At 38.8% G+C, this 27,222-nt stretch overlaps 1 protein-coding gene across 1 annotated transcript; it reads right to left on the reverse strand.

Annotated features, from left to right (window-relative positions):
* Nucleotides 1-26,570, reverse strand: MFSD14A (major facilitator superfamily domain containing 14A). The gene is made up of 12 exons (XM_081947723.1): nt 26,257-26,570; nt 15,388-15,483; nt 13,464-13,526; nt 11,922-12,049; nt 9,828-9,942; nt 8,719-8,937; nt 7,000-7,113; nt 6,545-6,616; nt 6,081-6,193; nt 5,478-5,575; nt 4,999-5,156; nt 1-1,553 (listed from the first exon to the last, which is right to left on the reverse strand). The coding sequence occupies exons 1-12, from the start codon at nt 26,341-26,343 to the stop codon at nt 1,347-1,349; spliced, it is 1,470 nt and encodes a 489-aa protein (XP_081803849.1). The 5' UTR covers nt 26,344-26,570; the 3' UTR covers nt 1-1,346.
* Nucleotides 26,571-27,222: the final 652 nt, after the last annotated feature.

A 27,222-nucleotide genomic window follows, 5' to 3' on the forward strand; every position in this document is an offset into this window, starting at 1 on the left:
TCACTAAAATATTCAACTTTTATTAACAGAGTATTTACAATTTTTCAGCTTCTATTCAACCGTGGTGAAAGTTTTAGAAAAAACAAGCAATAACCACAGCACAAGATGAAAACATTTTGAACTATACAATACTTTATACACATTTTATACAAAGGAACACTTAAATAATACAACTAGACACAAAAATATACACTTTTAGAGAAATTCACATCAGTAATTGTATAAAGCTCTCTCCTTGTACTGTGGTCCTGAAAATGCAGGACTAACCCCTTGGCTCTGAAGTGTTATTTGTGACAATCCTAAAAGGCCACTATAGAGCAAGAATTGCCACTTGAATTACTAGACAAGAGTATTCACTAGCCTGTCGTGCCTCCTACATATGTAATTTACAAATAAAATAGTAGGAAAAGCTGATTAACTCATTTGTCCTTGGTTCGAAATTGAACAGCTATTCATCCTGTCAAGTAATAAAAGTGACAATCATGTATAGAGCACATTGACATCATCAAGGCTATCAGCTTAAGAGTTGAGTTTGTACGTTCAAGTGTTGAGGTCCTTCTGCAAAACATCCAAAGCATAGTGGTATCAAATTGTATTTATGAAGGTAGTGTGTTGAAGCCAATAGTAAAATTTAGGCTCACACTACACAGAATTAGCAGAATAATGCACTTAAAGTGTACTGTTCAGGATGTTTATTCAACACATGATTTGTGTTAGAAAAGAAAAAAGAAAAAAAACCTGTCAGACACTGATTTGAAAGTCCAATATCAACCAAATTCACCTTCCTGGCCAAGTGCATCTATGTTAAGGCTTTGAATCCATCTGACCAACAATTTTACAGAGAAGAGATATACCCAAATCCTGCTTGTATGTCTCACTGAGACCAGCATGAAGAGAACGAATCGTAACACCTTCAAGAAACTGATGCAGGAACACATGCTGATACCTTGTATATATATATATATATATGTATACATATATATATGTGTGTGTGTGTGTGTGTGTGTGTGTATATGTATGTGTATATATATATATATGTGTGTGTGTGTGTGTGTGTATGTATGTATGTATATATGTATGTATATAAATTTTGTTCAAAATTAAGGAGATTTAATATATTTAGGACTTTGACAAAAATCCTAGCTTTTTAAAAACCAAAGTAATTTAAGTTGTAACTTCTTTGGATGATTTTCCACTTCCTGTTTGTGGTTCTTAACAGTTTTCATGCAAGAGATCCATTTCTTAAGAACATCTTAAGAAATGACAATTTCAATGGAAATGGAATGTGTATCCAGAACTGCAGATGAAAAAATAAAACTTGCTCTATGAGTCCTTGGGTTTTGTCATCATACATTTGTGTCCTGTAATAAAGGTTCTTTGGCCTCTCCAGGGGCCTGTGGACTGTGTGGATGTCCATGTCCACCACAGTGTTTTTTCCAGCTGCTAGAACGACCATTTAAATTGGTATGTTCAGGAATAAACAAGGCAACGAGTAGAGCCAGCAGCACTGAACATGCGCCAAATAAAAATGGGGGCCCAGGAATGATGGAATTCTGGAAAGAAAAACAAAACAGAGCCAGAGTTACCATAAGACAGAAAGTCAGCACTTTAGTTTTAGTTAAATTATGGTTAGATTATCGTACATAAGAATGAAGTGCAGTGTGAACAATCTGATTTTGCGCCTCAGTATCATGAGCTAGCTGTTTCTCTCCCACTGCTACCCTCATTACTTCAGAGATTTCAAAGCACTGAACTGTGATCTAGTAAAATTAGATAATAATCCTGCTCAAGTCTCCTTTGGCTGTATGCCTTAAAAAAAATTTATCTCCTAAAACACTTTATATTTAAAGAGTACCATCTAAATCCGAAGCTGCATATATTTTACAAAGATGAATTGTATGGATGTTCATTTCATGCAGAGTTTGTACGATTATGAGATTCTCTATTATTTCTTTTCTAAGGGTAAGCCGCTTGTCTTCAGGTTGCATTGTTAATTTGACATTCCATCTTAGTCCCATTAGATGGCACTATTTTAAGGATGTGTTTTCATCCAAAGTGTGGGATACAGGAATACCATTAGGGAAAGGCAGGCCCTCAAATAATCTGTATTTTTTTATACATTTTGTTAAAATAGCAACTATTAAACAATTATAAGAATTTGTAAGCCACCTAAAATTTTTGAAGAGGCTGAACTTAAATTTGAGTTAAATAAATACCTCAGTCCTATGCACATTGGGTTTTTGGCAATAAACAGCATGTTGAATTAAAAACCAAAGCTGTTACTCTATCCTGGCCTGATTTTAGGTTGAAGAGGGTCCAGATAATAAGGCATAGTATTGGGATCACATTGTACTATGGGGAGGACTGAGAATCATTTAATCTTCTGACCACATAATTCCCCATCCTGGTTTGGATACTACTGTATAATGCCTTGGTAAGACCACACTTGGAATACTGCATCCGGTTTTGGTCACCACAATGTAAAAAAGATGTTGAGACTCTAGAAAGACTGCAAAGAGCAATCAAGATGATTAGGGAACTGGAGGCTAAAACATAAAGAATGGTTGCTGGAATTGGATATGTCTAATTTAATGAAAATAGGACTAGGGGTGACATGATATCTCACGGGCTGCCACAAAGAAGAGAGAGTCAAGCTATTCTCCAAAGCACCAGAAGGTAAGACAAGAAGCAACGGGTGGAAATTAATCAAGGAGAGAAGCAACCTAGAACTGAGGAGAAATTCCCTGACAGTTAGAACATATAATCAGTGGAACAACTTGCCTCCAGAAGTTGTGAATGCTCCAACACCGGAAGTTTTTAAGAAGAGATTGGATAAGCATTTGTCTGAAATGTTATAGGCTTCCTGCCTGAGCAGGGAGTTGGACTAGAAGACCTCCAAGGTCCCTTCCAACTCCATTTTTCTGTTATTCTGTCAGGTGCAGGAAGTCAGGAACCAAGATAAAAAATCAAAAGTACTACAAGTTTCTTTCACACTATCTATACACAAGAATCTGAATTACTAACAAAGTTAATTGGCACTAGGTAAGAGTCAATAGACTTCAAGGGGGATGGACTTAGGTTTCACAGGACCGTAGAGACACCAAACTGATGATGTGTTTGAACCCACCCTCAGGTTCAGCCTGGTCATCTCCTACAACTAAATTGCAACAAGAGGGCAACTTTACTCCCAACTTTACATGGCAGGCAAGCTGTAAAAGATCCCTACAGGAATTCATACATTTCAGTTGCTTTTATTTGTTTGCTCAATAACTCTTAGCTTATAGAATCTGTACCTACAATTCTATCTATATAGAGAAATAAATCCCATTTCCAGATACTACCTTTTGAGAACCAGGCCAATACATGTATCAACCAGCCTAGCGCATGAGTGAGATTAATTTAAGGCTAAGTAAGCAAAATAAAATGTTCCTGTGTCAACAAAGAATGTTTCCTATTCCAAGAGTGATGTTCAGAAGCAATCTGTTGCTTAAAACAAAGCAAAGCAATATCCAAAGAATAATATGCTAGTCACTTTGTTTTTCTGTTTGAAAGCAACAAGTCTCTGGTTTGATCAAGAACAAATCACCACTCTGTGAGTAAGGGAAGATCAATCATTCTCCCAGATCCTTTTTCGTTCTGCAAAAGTAAAATACTGGTAGCTCTTGACTTACAACTGGTTGCTTAACAACCCCTTACAACAAACTCTCCAAAAGCTACTTACAACGAATTTCCAAAGTTACAATCACCGCGCACACATCCAGTCACATGATCACATTTTGGGTGCTTGGCAACTAGCTACCTCTACTGCTGTTTATAGCATTTCATAATTACAGGATGACAATTTACTACTTTTTTTTTTGCTGATTTCCGACATTTATTTACAGTTTCTCACAAAAAAATACCCATTGGGCAGAATTGATCTACTTAACAGTCCATTTGCTTAATTACAGTGAGATTTGTTTAATGCCTGTGACAAAAAAGAAAAAAAAGGGTCCAGTGATCACTTGAGTTAAAACCTCAACAACTTATGACCATAATTCCAGGCTGAATTACGGTCATAAATTGAGGACTACAAGTGAAGGAAAGTAAAATACCAAAAAACCCTGCCAAACTCTTCAATGGGAGTGAAAAAGGAAAAAGCAGAGCTGCTGCACTCTGGAGCTTCACTTCACAACTGCTCCTGCTTCTTTAACTATGAATAATCATTAAGCAAAGTCTGGACAACCACTGAACAGTAATTAAAGCAAGTTAAACTACACGGCAGTGTTACCGATTGTCAGGAATCAGCCCAGGATAATTTCCAAAGCAGCTGTAAGGAATAGATTGGTGCTACTTGGCAGATAAAGTTGTTTGGATCTCTTTAGAATTGGACCTCAAACAGTCAGTTCCAGCTGAAGTACCTGGGGCAGGGCCTTGTGTGGTTATCTGGACCAGGATTAGGTCTGTGACTTCTGAGTGTTCTCCAGTGTGCTAGTTTGGCTACCTGTCTGGTTAAATCCAGGTTGCTCTTAGATAGTGAAAGGTAGGTGATCTGTAGTTGGGTCCAAGCTTCTGTGCCAGGTCTTTTGAGTGAGAAGGCTGTGGTGCACCCTTTCCTCAAGAAGACATCACTGGATCCAACAGTCTTAGATAATTACTGTCCCGAAAGATAGTAATGGAGAAAGGTATAGCGAGGTTTCAGGTCCATAGGACCCTGGAGGAAGCAGATGCATTTCAGTCAGCCCTCCGGCCAGGGTTTAGTAGAGGCATGGCACTGAATTGTGCCCCTTGATCTCTCAGTGACTTTTGATACTGTCATCCACAGCATTTAGTGGAACTGGTTTCAGGAATTGGGGGATAGGAAGCACTGTTTTACAGTGGTTCTCCTCCTTTCTTTGGGGCTGGTGGCTGATGAAGATATCGGAGTTACGATGATACATTTAAAACCATGATTCCTTTTTTGCTTATCACCACTTATACATTTTTTTTAAAAAAATACTTGCTATGCCTTAAACTTACTTGCTGTGAATGGTGTTGGGGGGGCACATTGACTTCATTTTCACTCATTGGATTTTCATTCAATTCTACATGGAAGATGTAGAATATAAAACCATAAAGTGCTGGTCCCAAACCATTACAGAGTCCTCTAATTCCTGTTATCATTCCTTGGACAACTCCTATAAAATAATGCATATTCAAATAAACCTCTATAAGCAAATGATAAAAATATATTACTATTAGTTATTATTAATTTAAAAAAAATATGTTCGACAATATTTACTTGCTTTGCACAGAAATACAATTTGCCGTATCAGCAAATGTTCTGATTTTTTTTACGTCCAATATCCAATGTATGCTTGCACAATACCATCTGTGACTATTAATCAAAATAATATGGCAGCATGATTTGAAAAGAGGGATTTGTCCATTTTCAGTAAGGCGATATTTCCATTATTAAGGAGTCTCTATCTCGTGTGTTAATCACAAAAAGCACTTACCTTGTTGATCAGCATCGGCAGTTCGTGAAACAAGGGCGCTCACTGCTGGAAATGTGATGCTTGACATGGCTGCCACAGCCCCTGCTGCCCACATCATCCTGGAAAGCGGGTATAGAGACCGATAAATGAATCAGGCTAGTATTCACAATGATTTCAACAGTTTTTAAAATCAATCAAGGAAGTCAGAAATTAAGAAAAACATGGAACTCCAAAACAAAGTTAATATAGGTAGTCCTTGACGTACGACCATAGACTTTGCTCCTCAGAAGGTTGCAAAAGGGGATTACGTGACCTCAGGACACTGCAACCGTCATAAATGTGAGTCAGTTGTCAAGCATCCAAATGTAAATCACGTAAAAAATGGGGCTGCTGCAATGGTCATAAGTGTGAAAAATGGTCATAAGGCACCTTTTTCAGTGCCATTGTAACTTTCTGTTGTAAGTCAAGAACTGTTGTAAGTCAAAGACTACCTGTAGCTTTCATTAAAACATCAACGGGAGGCATACTACTGATGGATATTTTTAAAACCTCTGCTAAATTAACAAAAGACTGTACCATGGGTGTAACAATAATAAAACAGCAATATAATGAAAAATTGCTTACCAAGGTTCGGAGCCAAAACCGTACCATGCAAGCTGCAATATTTGAAATCCAAGACCAAGTAAGATGGTGTTTTTGTTTCCAATCGATCTCATAAGTAAACTCAGAACTATCGTCTGAGGAAAAAGGCCAAAAAAAATTCAAGACTTTTCAGAGATTTGATTGCTGTGATAATTACATCAATGCAAAGCTTGACCTTCACTTTCCTCCTTCAAGTGGAACCGGCTGCTCTTGCATGCTTGTCCTCATCAGGGAAGCTAAGGGCTGCCCATGTATGAGAGGTGGGGGTAGAGGCATCTAGTGACATTTTTTCTTTATTTCCCTCTTCCAGGTTCCCAAGACCTGTAAACCTCTTAGCTACCGTATCATTCCAGAAAGTTATCAAAATGAATCCATTCCACAAGCCCAGACTATCAACCAGCTTTTACTTTATTTATGAGCAAGTGTATTTTCTCAGTTACAATTACCTGTGCCACAATGGAGAGAATCCCGAGGACGGCGATAAATGCTGCAACACTTTCTGATGAAAATCTCATTATCTACATTTTTTAAAAAGAGAAATTCCATGGTAGAGGATTATGATGAATTATGAATAACTCACATGCAAATGCATAGATAATAAAAGTTTGTTTCATAAAATATTTAAGAAATCAAGATAACCCATTCCCCAATTTAAGAACAACGTTACAGTAGATGGAGCTTACTCTATGGGAATAAGAGGCTGAACAGAAGTCACTTTTTAATGAAAGAAATCTGCTCTTAAGGATAGCAATTCCAAATTGCATTAAAATGGAAACATTTTATTCTATTGAAACAGATACCAAAAATTAGGACCATAATCTATTAGTTAAGTCATGGCTATATTCACTTTCATTTTTACAAATCAAATGTGTGCAATTAAAACAATTAGGCAAATGCTTACCTGTCTGAGGTACAAGAAGAAGCTGGAATACTGGCCTGCCTCAGGGAGGTAGGAGAGAAAGACCGTGATGCAGATTAGCAGCACTATAGAATCTTGACCAACTTTCTTCAATGACTAGAAATGAAGAGAAACGTAAACCGATTAAGACTGTCAAGGATCTGGGTTTCCTAATTTTTTAAAAATTAATCATGGGTAGGGAACAACTGGGAGAAAGAAACAGGGGAAGCTGCCAATTGGTGAATTCTCCCCAGACAGAAAATAAATCAATACATTGTAAAAACAAAAGTAGTCCCAAAGTACATTAACCACTACCTGCTTTCCAGAAGCTATGGAATACATATACATTCCATTGAATATGGTTTAGAAATAGACATGGAAAGAGAGCTGGGCTGCTGGAACTCTTTACAGCCTAAGAGATGCAATTACTTTTCCTCAACTGGGACACGGTAAGCTTTTAAAAACCAGCCCATCTACAGGCATTACTCTTTTATGGATGCAAGGGTGAAACAATGTTAGTATCTTCCCAGCACAGTGTAAGGCCCTGATGACCAATTTTCTCCAAAACCTAAGACAATCAGCACTATGAGACTTTCACATACAATACTGCAGGATCCTTAATGCTCTCTGAACTTGGTTGTTTTCTTATAGACATTTCATTACCCAACTAGATATCATCATCAGTGACAGCAAGAAAACAACCAAGCTCAGAGCACCAAGGATCCCATAATTCAACCTTGAGCCACATATATTCTCTTCTACTGGTACATACAATACTGGACTACTCTAACCAGATATGAAAACTACCCATCTAATCCTAGAACTCACCTCAGCAGTCACACGTTTACTTTGGAAGAGGGGAATATTTTTTCACTTTTAATATTGTAGAAAACCAAAATATGAATAAAATTGCATATAAAACTATCTTAACATGTTCATAAGGACTAGCTATTTTATTCTATTTTACTTAATTCGGTTTTTAAAAATAAAACATTTCAAACCTTATATAGCGCAAATTTAGACTTGTTTAATATAATCCTTATTTCCTACTTTTTCTTGAAGAAGGAAAACTAAGACTGTCCTTTGGTACCTATTTAAAAATGAACTAAATATCAACGGCTAAGCTCTTTTCCTTTCAGATCATTATATCTGTGAAAATTAAAATTAAATACAAAAAACAAACTAACAATCCAATGCTACTAACTCCCCAAGAAGGAATCTCCACAGAAACTGAAATGAACAATATAAGAATGATAACGGCAGACTGATTCTTTTCTTAATTCAACTCCCCTTGACTAGTCCTCTCTCCAACAGCCTGTTCCTCACTCTATAAAATGCTAACTATCACAAGGGTCATCATCTTCTTGATTAGAATTTATTGTCCTGTGAATGACAGAATAGAATGTAAGTGATTTAACCTCCATTTTGTTACTTAAGAATAAAGAAGCCCAGAACTAGACATTCTATCCTTATTCCACAGGGCTTCCCAGTCCACATAGGCAAAATCTAGATGCCTATCTGCTTTCGTCTTGGATTCCCTCAACTCTCTACTGTAGGTTTCTTTGCAGATTTGAAACTTGATCAGATGTATGTAAGAAATCACCCATACATACCCACAGAATGGATATGCGTTCAATTTCTTTTTTAAAAAATCTGAATAATGCAAATCCCATTTTAAGGGACCTCTTAACATCCCCCATCTGAAAGGGTGAAATATATTACCGCGAAAGGATCAGCTTGTTCCCAAGAAATAGGTGCTCCCCATGATGCAGGCCTCATTTTTTCAGGCAGTGATTCAGGAACAGCAACAAGAATAAAACAAATGTCCAACAACGCGATTGCTGTAGCTAAGACGACCACCAGACTATCTCCGTACACTCGACCAAGATAGGCACCAATGGCAGGACTGGTAACTAAACTGGCAGCAAATGTTGCTGAAACCTGTGAATGATAACAATTAGTGAGATGAGGTGTAGTAGGTAACCACACCACTTATTGAGAATCCTAAATATTTTAAGTCTTAATTTCTTGACAAGAGGAGGAGGTATGTATTGAAAATATATTTACAATCTTTCAGCTTTCAACACATCTCAGGGGATGAGACATGTATGACCATAATAGTGGTAGTAATAACTGGCTACAGAGTTCCGAAAAATATATGTGGCAATTCAACAACGGTAAAAATTGATTTGTTCTAACAAATGGAAAAGTTGTATTTCAAAATGCTAGTGGAAAAGAACTAAAATAAGCTGCATATCCTCTGACGATTACTTTAATCATATTACTATTATTTATAGCAAGATGAGATTTCTCTCCCTTCCCCCATACCTGTGAATTGAGGGGGTTATAAATGGCATTTGTGGGTAAAATTAGATGCTGATAAAAATAAACGAACAGAAAGTACAGATTACAGAAGAATTTCATGATGACTGCTTGAAGATTAGCTTGTTCCTAGCTGTATGTATGCGTGTTTGCACAATTTAATTCTTTTCACCTCAGTAGACCTTCTTCCTTTTGTTCCCTTGGCGGCTGATTTATCAACCTTCCAGTTTGTCTACTTGTTCTCCCTTTCCCCTTCCCTTCCCAACCCAGAGAAGCAACCATAGACAGCATATGAACATAATTCTGAGATCAGTAGCAAATCTAGTTTGTGAGAATAGGATAGCAGAGCGATGCACAGGTACTTTGCCTGTTTTTATAATTGTTTTTCTCTTATTCCTTCTTGATGGGATGGTTATGGTTTTCCAATTGCATAAATATGGAAAAGAGATCTGATGATCAACATGCACAATATTTGAATATATATATATATATATAAATACTGCATATACCAAGCCATAGGCCATGCTTCTTTCGTGTTCTTGGGTTATATCAGCTACATATGCAAATACCACTGAAAAAGTCACTGCAAAGACTCCAGAGACAGAAATAACTGCAAAATACCACCTAAAATAAAGGATACCATAAGATTAGAAATATGAAGAAACTGTTTAAAAACATCTTAATAACTCTAAGTCTGCTTGTCCAACATGCACGCACAATATTGTCACTATTATTACAATACATGGATTTCTAAATATGGTAGATAGCATCCACAGAATTTGAATAGGAAATACTTTCCCTTTAAATAAATAAGAACTTTATAATTGTTTTTCAAATCTAAGATTCTGAGCTGCTACCACAAATCTAACCACTGGTAATACATTTTTCTTTGATAATGTTCACATAGTTTCAGCATTCTTTACTCCTTGGAATCTTTAAAATAAATTTTAGCAAAGAAAAAAATAAATAATACCAAGCTAGTTATTTGAAAAGGAAACTGACAGAAGGCGTAATTACTTTCTACCCAAAGCTGACCCTTGGATAAACTTATATCAAGATCAATCTTGTCCCGTCCCCTCCACAAAAAAACCCAGAAATGATCTTCAAGACTAGTCATTATAAGAATGTGTGAAGGATACCAAAAATAGTCATATCATTCTGCTACCATTTACTATTGTCCAAGAGCAAAACAAACAGGAAAACCAGCTTTTTGCACCATAGACAATGTATTCATTCGTAAGTGATCTGGCACTTTGCCAAAATATTCAATCAATAGTTGCACAAAGAAATCTCAAATTACTTTGAATGAGGCCAAATATAGGTAATCCTCGCTTAACAACCACTAATTCAGTGACTGTTCAAAATTGATGGCCATGCTAAATGAATAATAGGTTAGGACCAGTTCTTGAAGTTCCAGGCCTTGCAATGCCCCCATGATCAAATGATCAAAATTTGGGTGCTGAGCAGCTCACCCACACTCAAGACCTTGGGGGCACTTGAGCTATTCCCTACTCACCTATCTCCCCCCATTTCTTCCCTTTTGGCTATCTGCACTCCACTGCAAAGCCCTGCTTCCTCTCTTCCACTCCCACCTCCAGCAGACCTTCACTGTCTTCATATTCCTGCTGTTGGCCTGGGACCCAGGCACTAGATGAGAGTGCAGCCCTGGGAGGCACATGGTGAGTATGGCAGGGTTGCAGTTTCATCTGCTGAAGGGTGCTTGCCAAGCCTGGCTGGGGAGGAGAAAGCAGGTGGCAAGGTGTGGTGCTCTCTGTTGCTAAGGAGGTAGGAGAGCCAGTGTTGGTTGCCCAGGGAAGGTGAAGGGCACTGTTCGAAGTGGCAGCAGAGGCTGAGGGATAAGATTGACCTGGAGGTGCAGCATGTGCTCTGCAACTCATATTGGAAGCACTCCAGGAGACTGGGCCTACAGGCTTCATCAAGGTCTATAGGCAAGCTCAGTGCTGACAGTGCCTACCCGCATGTCCTCTGCTTGCTCTCAGCCTAGCTTTCCTCCTACAAATTCAACAGACTAGTTCTCCAGGGCCACATTTTGCAGGGAGGCAGGCTTGATCAAGAGCAAGCAGAAGGGAGAGGAGAGGAAGGGGGGAAATAAGTGGAAGTGCGTATGACAGGGTAGGAGAAGCATGAGGACCTATTCTAAATGACAAAACGGTCTTAGAAACTGGAACTATTGGAGCTGCCATTGCTAAATGATCCAGTCATATGATGTTTTGCTTAATGACAGCTTTGTTTAGTGATGGAAATTCCAGTTTCAAGTAGGGTTAAATGCAGAGTATGTGTACTAATCTCTCGATTTAATATACTAATGGGAGAAACGGTGTCCATTAAAGCAGAATACCTGCTAAATCCAATTGAAATTTTGTTTATGTATTTTATGTATCTACAAAATGAAGAATGGTATTTTGCTTGTGCAAAAACAGACAAAATATTAACAAGATTTTTGGCCACTAAATTCACAGTGTGCTAAGACGGGTGGTATATGTTATATCAAGGATTTACTGTATATTAAAATAAACAAATGATGAAGCTCATTCTACGGAATTTACTTGACCAACGTATAAGAGCAAAGTTTAGATACTAACCATGGACTGATCTTCATCAGTGGAATCGGAGCACAGGTAAAAAATACTGTTAGCAGCAGGAATGATTTTCGGCCCCAAACATCAGACAGAGCTCCAATCAGAGGAGCACTCAGAAAAGACAACAAACCCTGTGAATTAAACACAAATTTGTCCCACACAAAGAAATGGCACAAGTGGAGTGTAATAGACATTGACTTTCACATTAAAAAACAAATTCCAGCAAACTGCTTCCAGCTTTTCAGGCCAGTGTTGTGACGGCCTTCCCCAGTACTGTAAAGACCTGTTAATACGCAGTTCTTTCACTAAGGTACATATGCAGTATCATAAGCATGAATAACCACCAAATGATCAGGAAAGAAATTTTATTTTAGTCTAGAGTACAAGTTGTACATAACACATGAGCTAATGGCTTTACAGAGCTCTATAGTGCACTTTCCTTTTATCTACTGCATAGTACATTTCAATATATTTAGGCAAAACAAGGGGGAAAGTAAGATCTATTTCCAGTTTGATGTATGGCTTGAAACCAGGAGACTGAGCTCTTGTCTTTCCTTAAGCACAACAGCTGGCTGAATGGAACTTGGGCAGTGGTATGATTCAAATTTTTACTACTGTTCTGTGGGCATGGTTTTGTGGGCATGGCAGGGGAAGGATACTGCAAAATCCCAATCCCTCCCCACTCTCAAAATTTCCACTACCGGTTCTCTAGAACCTGTCAGAACTGGCTGAATACCTCCTCTGGATTTGGGCCAGTCACTTTCAAACCAACCCACCTCATAAGGTTGGTGTTGTGGAGAAAAGAGGAAGCAGGAGCATTAGGAATGTAAGATGCCATTAGTTGGTCAAAAAAAGGCAGGGGAAAAAAATCAATAAATAAATGTATTGGGTGTCAGAAGAGGAAAGTGGTATATTGCTAAACACTCTAGAGCTACCATATATAGTCTATATATAAGATCCTTTTGGAATCCTGAATGGAACTTATAATGGAACCTTACGGTGATTACTTTACAAGGTTACTGCAGTAAGAACATATACATTAATTCAATTTAATGTATGTGCAGGCCTTTAACTCTCATATTGTTTCCTTTATATATCATACAGCATAATGTTTTTGGAGCAGAAAGTAGAATGTGACTGCTCGGGGGGGGGGGGTCCTAGAAAAAAATGGGGGGGGGGGTAGACTTTTCCTAAAAAAAGGATTATGAAAGGATTATCAAGCAGACAAATCTGACAAGAAAGCTTTTTTTTTGGCTTGTACCAGACATTAGGAGCATAAACAATGAAAAACCTTCTTACTAGCGTGGGAAAGCTTAGGTGTGTTTGAAGAAAGCTTGTTCCTGGATATGTATGGAAGAGTAGCACATCAGGAATGGGAAACGGCAGGTATTTTTAGGCACTAATCACCTACCACATGATCTGCTTGAACATGCTTTTACTTTATTTATGAGCAAGGTTTAGAGACTTCATTGTCTTAAAGCATCATTAAAATGTATCATTCTAACCATACCAACATGAGGTATTCAGTAGTCTATCAGAACTTACCTTTACTCCTTGGATTAAGCCATTCATTAAAAACGTATGTTTTGGGAAGGTTTCATGCAAAACCTGTAAAATAATTATGCACATGACAAGAATGAAGAGACTGATGCAAGAACATTGTTAAATTTGTCCAAATAAAACTCAAGTTTTAAGGAAATAAATCTCCGTTATGCATCAACTTTGCATAATTACATGAAACTTCATATTATTTATTATAAAAGTTGTGATTGTGTGGTCATTAAGATATCAAGAAATAAGTGCAAAGAAGGACTGACACCTCCTCCTCAGGGGAGAGCTGAATAAGAAAAGAAAATGTAAGCATAAATGTTTTTTATCTTGTGTTCTGAGGGATTAGAAATCACTTTGGACTCTTGTGTGTATTTAGGATACTGAAATACCAAAACATTAGCATGTTTCTATACATTTTATTGCCTGAGATTTACATCTCAATGCATAAATTTTTGAGATTTACACAATCCTTTTATATTGATTTGAAAGCTATTTAAAAAATCAAGTTAACTCTCTTTGATCTGAAGTTAGTTGCTAAAGATCTAATGGGTAGATCCATATATTTTAAAAATAACAATACAGAAGTGGTTTGCCATGCCTTCTTCAGTAATGTATTTATTTTCTTCAGATTTCTCAGGCTAATATACAGTTCTGATATTTTCTGGTGGTCTCCCATACTAGCATTTTCCAAGATGCTCCAAGGCTGGCTAGATACTGCCATCCAGTTGGGCTCTACTCAAAAGTGATAAACATTATTCAATTGTGAGACAGGCATGCAGAAAAAACAGCAGGCAGAGTTGTTATTTTATCTACAATAACTGTATTCAAATGTAGTTGTATTTATTATACATTCTGCAACTCCTTGAGCAGCAATTCACCCAATTAATAAAAACTAATTTCTAATGGATTTTTTGAAATGTTTCCCATCCTCTATAAACAATTCAACTACAATAATGAAAGTATTGTTCCCTCACTCATTATCAATACCAGTCAAACCAGCTTTCTATATGGATTTTTAATCTGAAACCAAATGTTTACTTGAGAACAAATAATCTATAACACTTTGCATATATTTCAGCCTACTTTAATCTGTTACACACTGGCTTTAATAAAACATTTTGCTATATACAGGGACTGCACTACACCACAAGAACTCTAAAAACAAATGAATAGATCTTCATGTATTGTTATTTTTATTCTGTACAATTTTATGTAAAAAAAAATCACAACTCATTTCAGTTGTACTCCTCTCCTAAACCATTTCTAGATTTAACTGAATAAATAATTTCAACAAAAATTGTTGCCAAAAACAATGTTTCTTAAAGTATGGTTCTAGGAACTCTGCAGGTCCCCCCCAAAACCACAGATGCCCCCAAAATCAAAATTATGAGCTAGCATATGTTGAAAAATAATACAATATTATAATACCATAAAATAAATGTGAAAAGTGGTAATGGCAGCAAAAGCATCTATTTCAATTTTTAATACAGTAAATATAAATAAATCTAACCTATCGAAAGAAAGGCATTTTGGGGTTTCCATAATTTTTAAAAGTGGAAAAGGGTACTGAAGGAACAAAGTTTAAGAAACAGAGCTTTAAAACAAAAAGGAATTGGTAAATGAAGCATCCTTTCAAATTAGTTTAAAGCAAATTTGCAAAAACTTTAGTTTGGACAAGTAATTGTAGCATAGCAACTAGGAATATGGAAAATCAATTTCATCTTTCTTGAACTGTATTTTGCTGTCAAAACAGCAAATTATACTTGACATTTATCAACCTGAATCTTAAAATTGAAAAGAAAAATTGTTTTCAAAAGATAGAAACGGTAGATCTAAACTACTGTACTTCACTTTTAATTAAATCAGTAAACTATATATAAAGTTGAATATTGGATTTTTAAAAAATGTTATCACTTACCACCAATGTAGGTGCTGTTAGAAGTCCCCAAGCAAAAAATTCCAAAAATATAACAATGACAGCATGGTAGACACTAGGAGAACCTATCCCTTGAGGCTAAGAGGAAAAAATAGGATTGTTACTTGATTTATAATAATAAAAACAGTAACTAAGGAAAATATTAAAAGTCAGAAAATGAATGACACAGTACATTTAAAACTATAATTTAATGTTTATGTCTATGAGCAAAAAATGGATTCCATTTGTTCTTTTTCCCCTTGAGAGACATTCCAACAATGCATTGTTTTTCTCTGCAGATAAGTGTGACAAAGTATGTCTTGGGTCAGACATACTTTTTCAGTCACTGAAAATGCTATAATTTAAATAAGGTATGGAGGAGAAAAGCTAAACGGGGGTGGTTCTCCATACCTCTTCTTTAGACAAGATGACTTTCTGGTGATAGGACTACCTCCAAAACCCATTTCTGCAGACATATTTTGACTCTTGAGAAAGGACCTAACTCAAGAGTCCTAGCAGGAGGAGTTTTAAGTGTCAGAATTAAGAAATTCTTTGTTCACCAGGACCTTTCAGAAGGAAAAAATAATCTGATAATTGCTTCCATTATAAAGCTTTATTAAGAGACATTTCTTAAAAGCTAGTTTGGAAGTTCACACCTGTCAAATACAATGGTACCTTGGGACTCAACTGCTCCAATACATGTTGAATTTGGCATTTGACGCTTTTAATGTGAAATGCTGTCCCACTATGTTTAGTATTTGACGCACTGCAATGCCAAAAGGGGGACAGCCACACAAAACAAATAGGAAGTCGGACATGCTGGAAAGGTCACTTCAAAAGGAAGAAGGGGAAGTGCCACAGAGGGTGGATAAGAAGTTAGCCATGCTAGGAAGGTCGCTGATATAGGATAAGAGACAGACAGGAAGTTCTTTCCGGCCAAAAGAAAGGGTCATGTGGTAAGTCAGTGATTGGCACTCATTGTTTTTAGTACAGTGATTTTGTTTGGCACTCCTCATCTTGCCTCCTGGAACCAATTAATAAGTACCGAGATACCACAGTAGTGTAAAGTTATTAGATGTTTGTAGGCGACCTCAATATCAAGCACCTTTTAAGGACTGAAAACTCAAAAAGTTTTCTTCCTGGTTTACTTAGGTAATAATTTATGATGCAAGCAACAAAACAGTGAATGATGGAAAGAGAAAACACATGAATCTAAACTCAATATTCCTTGTGGGCATAAGACCAAATCATGGTCAGAGAGAATACAGCTTAAGCTGAATGTTAATGCTACAAAACCTTATATGAAATGATGCAAAGAGTAAATGTTTTTTACATTAACAATGCACAATTATTTGGAATCTTATGTAATGACTTCACTATATCTTTTGAAGTTCCTTTAGAGAAATAATCTCTCAGGAAAGTCACACCATTATGGAGAAAATGACATATGCTACAATACTGTCACAATATTTTGCTAAAATGAATGCATAGGTAGATGACACCAAAAATTAAATTAGTGTGCTACTGCCCACGGCATTTAAGAACCATAGTTTTAGATACACATTCTTTAACAGTACTATACTCTTCTAAAATCTCTGTATGACAACATATTAAAACTGCAATATAGAATTGACAGAAAATATTTAATGCTGAAGATAAGAGTGCTTTGTATTGAGAAGAAATGTTTCTGTAAGTACTAGAGTAAAAAATATAGCATCTGTCTGCCACCCATAAAACATTCACACTGTTTACCAGGGTTACCTGGTTATTGAAGAAATGTATTTTTGCAGCCATAAAGTTCAGAAAATAGATGTGGCTGCTTTACTCTGCAACAGAAAGATGCTGCATTCACATGGTAACGCAAAACCTCTTCTAAACTGAATGTGAAGAACCATAATATAGGTAGTCGTAGATTTACATCCAAAATTGAGATCAGTATTTCCATTACTAACCAAGAAAACTGAGTCACACTTAATTTTATGATCTTTACCTTTAAGTGGGACATGGGGTAAGTGAGTCTAGCTTTCCTTATTGACCCTGGTCAATAAGGAGAACACCCAAAAAGACTTAGAGCAAAATTAAAATTGAAGACAGAAGAAAATAAGTGGCAAATTAAGCCTGTATTAAAATTGGAGAGTTATCTTTCTTTCCTTAACTGTTTTCTTTTTTTGGATGGTATTCTTACAAATGCCTCTTACTTTTTAAATTGGACTTGTCTTTTTTTTCCTTCTTCTTCTATTTTTCCTCACTTTTTGTATTCTGGTTTGCTCGGAGGATGGTTTTAAGCGCTCCAAAGGCGTCAGGGAATCCTCCGGACGATCCCTGAAGCCTCCAGGGGGGGCGGGGGGGCTCTTTTCGCCCTCCCCAGGCTCCTATAAAGCCTCTGGAGCCTGGGGAAGGCGAAAAATAGCTTTTAAAAAGGTGAACTCAGCTGGCCAGTGCGCACATGCACGCTGGCCAGCTGACAGGGCAGCGCCTCGTGTGCCCTGACAAATGGCTCCACGTGCCACTTGTGGCACGCGTGCCATAGGCTCGCCATTACTGTTCTATAGTTAGTAGGAAATACAAAGATCCAGCTACCAGTATTGCAAAGTTTTGCTGAAGGAATCTTAGCACTACTTTTATCTGTAATTGTAGAAATATTTTTTTGTCTGACAATAAATATCAATAGTGTTTAACAATAGGGTGGCGGTGGAAGACCTAGTTTTTAAAATAAATGGAGTCTTTGCCTTCCCTACAACATTGGAACAGCAGAGGAAAGGGAATAGTCTTGCCTAATCCCTTGTTTTGGTTCATAACAAGCCACTGGAGCTTCAACCACCCAATAGATGGTCCAATAGCTCAGATTTTTTTGCTGCCTTTTGCCAGGCAGAAAGGGATAGTGAGAGACTTGCATTTATTCCTGAGATCCTGCTTTATTTTAAAGCTGCAGCATGAGATTGAGACAACAACTTACCTCATGGGAGGGAGGCCTTAGAAATAACGTATTTATGGGCTTGTTACTATGGCCACTGAGAAGTTGTCGGAACTATGTACTGTACAAAGATTAGATCTGGCAAAGAAAGCACGCTGCAGGTAACCATCAACTAGGGATCTACATTTGGTGGCTCTCAGGAGACGTGCCTCCTTTGCACACTGGTACCCACCTGGCGGAACATTTTTCTCGCCAGAATTAAATTAGCTCCATCCCTTTTGACATTCCAAAAGGCCCTCAAGACCTGGTTATGTTATTAGGCTTGGGACTCCCAGGGAGATAGAGATATGTTTAGATAGTTCCATTGTTGAGGTGACTATTTCTAATCTTTCTTCACCTATTTGTTGTATTTTTTATTTCTTAATGTAGACTTTATTTTTCATATGTATCAGTGGTTCTTATCTGATTATTGCCGTATTTTTGGGAACATAAGATGCACCTTTTTCCTTCAAAAAAGAGGCTAAAAATCTGGGTGCGTCTTATACACTGAATACAGCATTTTTTGCCTCCCGAAACTCCGTCCCCTTCACCAAAATGGCTGTGCATAACTTTTAAGTGGCTTTCAGAGTGCTCCTGGGGGCTGGGGAGGGCAGAAATGAGGAAAAAACGGACTGGTTTTCCCCCCTCATTTTTGGCCCCACCTCCACCCCCAGGAGCACTTTACAATCCTCCTAAAAGCTATTCATGCCCCCTTAAAAAAAACAGGCCTGTTTTTGCGAAAAACGGGCTGTTTTGGGGAGGTTTGCAGAGTGCAAAAACCTTTTTTTAAAATTTGCCTCTTCAAAACTTTGGTGCGTCTTATATTCTGGTACGTCTTATACTCCAGAAAATACAGTATGTGTTGCCCAGATTTGCTTTAGGTGAGATATGTGGCTATACAAAACTCCCCATAATTTTTGAGTATACATAATATCTAATCAAAATATTGTATGTGCGATTTGATAAATTACCGTATTTTTGGAGTATAAGACGCACTTTTTCCCCCCAAGAAAAAGTGCGTCTTATATGCTGAATACAGCATTTTTTTTGGCTTGCGTAGAGGGTTTGGGAAACCTGCAAAGTGATCCTGAGGGCTGGGGAAGGCAAAACGAGCGAAAAATGGGCCCGGTTTTCACAAAAACGGGGCTGTTTTTGCCTTCCCAAGCCCCCAGGAGTACTCCACAGGCCTTCCAAAATATCTGCACACTCTGGGGTTTTTTGCAAAAAATGGACCCGTTTTCAGAAAAAATGGGATGCTTTTTGCTCGTTTTTTTGCTTTTCCCAGCCCTCAGGAGCACTCTACAGGCCTCCCACACCCTCTGTATGCCCCCTTTTTTGCAAAAAAAAAACCCAGACCCGTTTTTTGTTCTCCTCAGCCCCCAGGAGCATTCTACAGGCCTCACACACCCTCTGCACATCCCACGTATCACATTTTTGCCCTCTCTGGCCCCCAGGAACACTTTGCAGGCCTCTCAAACTCTCTGCATGCCCCTTTTCCACAAAAGGTGGTTTGGGAGTCCTGCAGAGTGCTCCTGGGGGCCGGGGAGGGCAAAAATGTGATACGTGGGGTGTGCAGAGGGTGTGTGAGGCCTGTAGAATGCTCCTGGGGGCTGAGGAGAACAAAAAACGGGTCTGTTTTTTTGCTGAAAAAAGAGTAGGGGAAGGGGAAAGAGAATTAGTAGCTAATCAAAGGCAGTTGCAAGGGATTCTATACAAGGACACTAGTAGTAAACACTATGCAAGCACTACAACAAAAACAATTTTGTCTATTGATTTTCTTCCAATATTCTGACTTCTGGAACACTGGAATACAATCTAAAACCATATTGCATCCTGTCACACCAAATAGCAAATAGTTCCTTAAATAACACTGTGAATGAAGAACTTAGGGATTCATGCAATATGTTGAACACTATCAATAATAAATTGCCATTTCCTCTTTCTTTAGCAGGATTCTTTCAGTATGTTAACATATAGCCTTTAGTTAAAGAAATGAAACCAATGTTTCCTGGTTTCAAAGAAATGAAACCAAAATAAAGATGGCATACTGCAACAGAAAATCCAGCCTCAGCCTTATTTCCCAAAATGTCCATGGATTCCATATTGACTCCAAAGGCATTCTTAGAAAAGAAAATATAAGTAGCTGAGGCCCTGTATTATTTAATAAATGTGTCCATGTCTTACAATACAATAAAAGCATATATATATATATATATTAAAATTAACAAGAATTAGAGAAAACTAGGACCCAAGTACAGGTAGACCTTGACTTACAACATTTCATTTAGTGACTGTGGTGACGTGACCATTTTTCACACATAATCTTTGCAGCATCCCCATGGTCATGTGATTTACATACAAATGCTTGACAACTGGTTCATATTTATGACGGCTGCAGTGTCCCAGGGTCTTGTGATCACCTTTTGTGATCTTCTGACAAGCAAAGTCAACAGGAAAACCAGATCTGTTTGACAACTAAGTTACTAATTTAGCAACTGCAGTGATTCACTTAACAAATGTGGCAAGAAAAGTTGTAAAATGGGGCAAAAATCACAATGAATTTCTCACTTAGCAACAAATTCTGGGCTCAATTGTGATTGTAAGTTGAGGACTACCTGTACACTAGTAGAATGAAGATGGGATATTCTCTCTTATTCCACCAACTACCTCTAGCATAAAGTGCCCCCATCAGGAAACTAACCAATAAGAGAGCCAGGCTTTGAGGCTGTCCCAAGAAAATGGGAGAGGGTCCCGCCTCCAACAGCAAGATGTTTCAAAGAGCGGGGCCATAGCAGAAAAGGTTATTCTCCTAGACCCCCCACCACCTGAAATTCCTTGGCTGGGTCTGTAGCATACCCCTTATGTTGAAGCAAAATAGCTGCTTGACCATCTTTTGAGACCATCTTTCCCATGGGTGACCTTGGGAAGAAAGTGTTGTGCAGCCAGTAGCTGCTTTGCATACGGCCTGGCCAGATATGTTTGGTCAGCAGTGGGGGAAAGAAAATAAGAATAAGCTAGAATGGCTTTGGCAGTAGAACCCAGGGGCCCAAAGGGCATAGATCCAAGAAGGCGAACCTATGGCAGGTGTGCCACAGGTGGCACACAGAGCCATTTGTCAGGGCACGCAAGTCATTGCCCTGTCAGCTGGCCAGTGCGCATGCCTGCGCTGGCAAGTTGAGTTCAGCCTTTTTTAAAGCCATTTTTCACCCTCCCCAGGCTCTAGAGGCTTTATAGGAGCCTGGAGAGGTGAAAACTGCCCCCCCCCCCTCGGAGGCCTTCTAGAGGCTTCAGGAGTTTCCCTGAAGCCTCCGGAGGGCAAAAAACAACCCTACGAGCAAACCGGAAGTCACTTCCAGTTTGCTCGTAGAACGGTTTTTAGTCCTCTGGAGCCTTCAAGGAAGCCTCTTGAAGGTCCCTGAAGGTTCCGGAGGACTAAAATGGTCTTACGAACAAACTGGAAATGACTTCCGGTTTGCTCGTAGAGTCATTTTTTGCCCTCCGGAGGCTTCAGGGAAGCTCCTGAAGCCTCCGGAGGGCCTCCAGGTTGGCGGGGGAGGCTATTCTCGCCCTCCCCAGGCTCCTATAAAGCCTCTGGAACCTGGGGAGGGTGAAAAAAGCATGCAAAAATGGGGGATTGTGCCTGTCATGCGCGCATGTGCGCTGGGGAGGTCGCACATTGCATTATGGGTGCAGCACGCCCACACACAACCCCCCTGCCTTCCCCCTGCTTATGGCACGCGAGCCAAAAAAGATTCGCTATCGCTGGCATAGACGAAGAGAGAATGGCAGGTGGGAAAGCTGAAGCACTCCTGCAATCATAAAGGCAAGCTGTCAAACTCTGAAATTTTGACCATGTGACTATGGGGTGCTATACAACCATAACTTAAGACAGCAGTGTTAAGTCCCTTTGTTCAACGTGGGTATAACTTTGAATGGTTGCTGAATGAATGGTTAAGTCAAGGACCAACTGTATCACTGAATCATTGCATGAGCCTTGTCTTGTACAGTACCATACACTTAAGAAGCATAAGAGATTAAGAAATGTAAGAGGAAATACTGCAATTCTCTATTTTTTTCAAGGATGGGAAAGGTAGCTTTATCACCAACAATATATTCATTCTCAATTTATCCAGCTGCACAACAGTACTAGGCCACAATTGACACTGGCAGTAATAGAATAAAAGTACAAATATATATTTAAAGTAGCTTCTACAAGTCATCAAGAATCAGGATATGTGACCGTTAAAGTTTCAAAAATTCAATAATGTAATTATAGAAAACAATCAAGGAATTCTAGTAGTTTTGATGTTTTACATTTGATTTCGGGCTTAGCCCCTATAAATAAGACGTTGGATCCCCAAAGTTGAATGTTGTGTTTCCAAAATCTAAAATACGTCTTTTCAGAAGCTACAATATGAATCAATAACAATTGCTTTAAAAAAATAAATTCACCTTCAACAATGCAAAAAATAACAAATGGGAAGTATGAAAATACAAAAGAAAACTTTAAAATTGATTCTTAAATCTACAGTATATTCGTTCTCTACACCATTTTGTACAATAACAAGATGTGAAATATCTTTGAAAATGGAGTACCCTTGAAAGTGCCAGTTTTATTGTTCTGAATTCATGTACCTGAATCTATCAAGTATCTCCGTTCATAGGTTTATACTAACTGCAATTTATAACTATTTATCAAAATAATAATAGGTGGCAGGACAACAGCATACTTCAATACAGTATGAATCTTGAGTATAAAATGCTTGTCTGTAGCTTTTTATACTACATTCATAAGAAATGAAGAGAGCACCTTGTACTAGTTATTCTTTAAAGAACAACATACAGCTCTGGAGTACCTGTGTGTTAAAAGTATAATTAAGTACTGTTTCACATGAACTAAAAAAGGCACCTTAAAAGAGAGAAGCATACTCTAAAACATAACAGAAATAAGCTTTCAAAGTATTACTAGTATAGGAGTGCTCAGAAAATGGAAATGTATTGTTCATGTATGAAATAAACACAGTTGCTCAGGAATCTAGTCAAACAGTTCTGGGAAGATTGTGATTTGCCTTAAGCAAACAAATAGAGCCTTCTAGTTGTTTTAGGTAATGACCAAAATAAAATTCAGAGGGATGTTACAAGGCAACCCTACATTGTCTATGTGCCAGTTCACTTGTCAATCTTCCCAGAGCCTTCCTTCCAGGAGTTTCTCTCAAGAGACACATCACCTAACACCAAATGTTCCATGCACCAAACTTTTTGTGCAACATTTCACATATCCCTACATGGTAGCACATAACCCAACTTAACAGAAGTAACCAAACATCTTGTTTCAAAAGATTGTTTCTTTAATACCAAAACAATATATTTTGGGGAGGATTCTTTTAACAGAAATATATTCAAGAGTTTACAAGTTAATGGGATCACAACAAGGGTCTTACATGTCCCAAATGTGCTTTTTCAAGAGGCAAGTTCAGCTGCCTCTTGAAAAAGCACTTTTGGGACAACCATGATTTGAATGACTGAGAATCTTCCATAGACAGGGGTCCTAAATATTTTAAAGAACTATTATCACAAAGCTTTCCCCAATTAACAGTATTAAAGTTACTATTACAACACAGCAAACTTTACAGCTCATTCAAAGTCATGGCATTATACAGATTTGTCACGTTTTCTCAGCAAGGCTATGTTTTGTGTAACTATTATTTCCCTTTTAAAGCATAATAATATAGTAAAGGCCTTATTAATGTTACATAATTTGTTACTGCATAGAGAAACATTCACATCCTTAAATAACAAGGATCATACTGCATAGCATAACTTGGTATCACATGTCTTTGACTATTAAACTTAAAAATTCAGAACTTTGAAGTGTTACTAATTTGCACACAGGATTTTCAAGGGCATAATTTTTTTTCTGAAATGGAAATACACCTGCAAAAGGCAATAGCAGAATCAGCTGAGGATCAGACTGCAAACATAATAGCTGCTCAGAGTTCAGATAGCAAAGTGTAAATAGGTGATCCGTCCCTAAAGACTCAGGGACAAACACATTAGGGCATTTTAATTGGCTGCAATTCTCTGATGCCTGTTTACAGAACCCTAAGCATAAAGCTGATATATATTGTTTATGTCTGGCATGTTAACCATGGACTGGTACCATCACAGCATATGTTAAAAAGGTAAAGCACTTTTTATACAACCATGTCTCAAATTAAACCCAATAGATCTTATGTCACAGACATCAACTTTATTCCAATATTTAAACATATAACAATTGGTTTCAGATCACTACAAAAGCAGAACTACTTCTATCATTCAACAGTGTTCTACGGCAAGTAAGCCAAACTTCCCTTACTGCTCTCTTCTGATAGTTGACCAGAGCAATCATTTCAATGTCCCTTAAGGCACATATGTGGCTCTCTAGATTAGCTTGCCACTATAACAACTTTCCTATGCGTACTCTACTAAAGGTGTCTTTAGGATGATCTGTAAGATAGGCCATAGGTTGGCTATCTCTGTGCTACTACCAAGACTGAAAAGTACTCGCCAGGAAAAAAAACACATCTTCCTATTTCAAAAGGGAAAACTACATGGTTTGGTTCGAAACACAAAAGTATGAAGTTCCTAGCACTATATTGGTGAGACATACCCTACAAAGACCATTTCCATAAGATATCCTCAGGTAAAGTACACATAACTGAAACTTGCATACAGGTAGTCCTCGATGTACAACAGTTGTATTGTTCAACATTTTGAACAGTAATGATTGTTCCAAGTTACAACAGCACAAAAAAACGGACATGATGTTTTTCAGTTACATCCTTTGCAGCATCCCCATAATCATATGATCAAAATTCAGATGCTTGGCAACTGGTTCATACTTATGACCGTTATAGCATTGCAGAGTCGTGGGATTCCCTTTTACAACCTTCTGATAAGCAAAGTCAATAGGGGAAGCCAGATTCACTTAACCCGGTTACTAACTTATCAACTGTGGCAAGAAATGTCATAAAATGGGACAAAACTCACATAATAAATTCTCACTCAACAACATAAATTTTGGGCTCAATTGCGGTCAAAAGTCGAGGACTACCTCTACCTGTATTTCACATTATTTTGTAACAAATTATCCCATCTGAACAGTTTATTTCAACAAAATTACTCAACAAGGTGCTTAAGAAAAAGAGTTAGCGGCTAAATATTTTGATGGAGCTATTCCAATCAGTTTTTAAAAGCAGGAGACCAAGTGGCTGACCATTTATAAAAATATCAAATCACTGAAAGCCAGCGATTCTCAAGAACTGAAGGGCTCAGTAGATTAACATACTGCTCAAAAGTTAGGAGAGTGTGTGTGTGTGTGTTCATATATATATATATATTCAGAGTAAAAGCTGAGAGAGAAGAGCGGGCAGAGGGAAAGCATGCTTTATTTTCCCTTTAGTAGTTTCGAAATCTCTGAATCTCCCCCCAATGAAGTCAAATAAAGCGAAATCAGAATATCGATAAAACGGGGATAGAAAACAAAGTCCTTCCCAAAAAAGTTGGGCGATTCGCCTTTTTAAAATGACACATCTTCCTCAAGCCCGAGTTTAAAGCGGTCTCAATCTCACCAAATATATAGCCATGAGGGAGACTCTCTCTCTTCCACCCTCTCTCTGGCCGGAACCCGTTACCATCAGGATATACGATACGAGTGGTCGACGGCGGGGGAAACAGAGGCGGCACCGGGCTGGTCCACGCTGACAGGTCCGCTGCCACCCACCCACCCACCCCGTAACGCAGGCCTCATAAAGCAAGCCCGGCGGCCCCGTCCGCTGGCCTCGCCAGTAGCCTCCCTTTCTCCCCACGGGCTTCGAGTTCGCCAATCTCTCCGCCGTCCCGTCCCCCCGTCCCCGCCACACGAGCCGCTTCCTCACCGTGCCGCCGTCCTTAATGATGATCTTTTTAGCCAGCAAGATGCTGCGGTTGGCGGCCCTTTTCTTTTTCTTCCCCACTTGGGTCATTTTACCATCCTCCTAGAGGGCCGAAGAGGAAGAGGACGAAGCGGCAAGAGAGAAGGGGGGGAAAAAAACCACGAGGCGGGAATGTCGTCTTTTTCCTTTCCCGGCGGCAACCAGGGCTGTCTTTTCCAGCTCTCGGCCAACAGCTCCCCTCAGTCGCCCGCCGGGGCCGCCATCTTGGGTAGAAGAGGGAGGGAGGAAGGAAGGAAGGAAGGGCGGGGGGAGGAAAGAACAACAACCCCGCTTGCTCTGGCGGCGGCAGCAGCGGCAGCAGCAGCGGCAGCCGGGGTTCGTATCACGCGATCACCCGATTGGTTCAGAAGTGCTGCACGTGACACGAGAGGCCACGCCCACGTGTGGCTGTCCGCGAGAACCAATCGCTTTCGTCGACGGTTTTGCCTTCACAGGGCATTTGGGAGGGGCGCGTGAGGGAAGCAGATGTTGGAGTCTCTCCGGCGGCTGACTCTTGAGTAGTAGGCCTTGACAGGAAAGCGGGAGAGCTCGTGTGAGGCGTGGGTATTTTCTTACCTCTGTGTGGTTCTTAAAGGAGCAACGAACGGACTGCGCGGCAAAACCCGTATACTGTGATAGGTTTCTTTTAGAATAGAGGATAAGGCGATCTAGTGTAGGTTTTCCCGGTTGCTTATGTGGAGGTATTATGACATTCACTCGCTTCGTTTTTAAAACTGCCGCGGGTGATATTACAGGTAGTTTTCGACTTACAACAGTTCACTTCGTGACCGTTCAAAATCAAATGTAATAGCGGCACTGAGAATAAGTGACTTACGACCGTTTTTCACGCTTAACGACTGCTGCAGCATTTCCCCATGGTCATGTGATCAAATTCAGAGGCTTAGCAACTGACTCATATTTATGACCATT

This window comes from Natrix helvetica (assembly GCF_964273705.1).
Source record: "Natrix helvetica genome assembly, chromosome: 3".
Lineage (NCBI taxonomy): Eukaryota > Metazoa > Chordata > Lepidosauria > Squamata > Natricidae > Natrix > Natrix helvetica.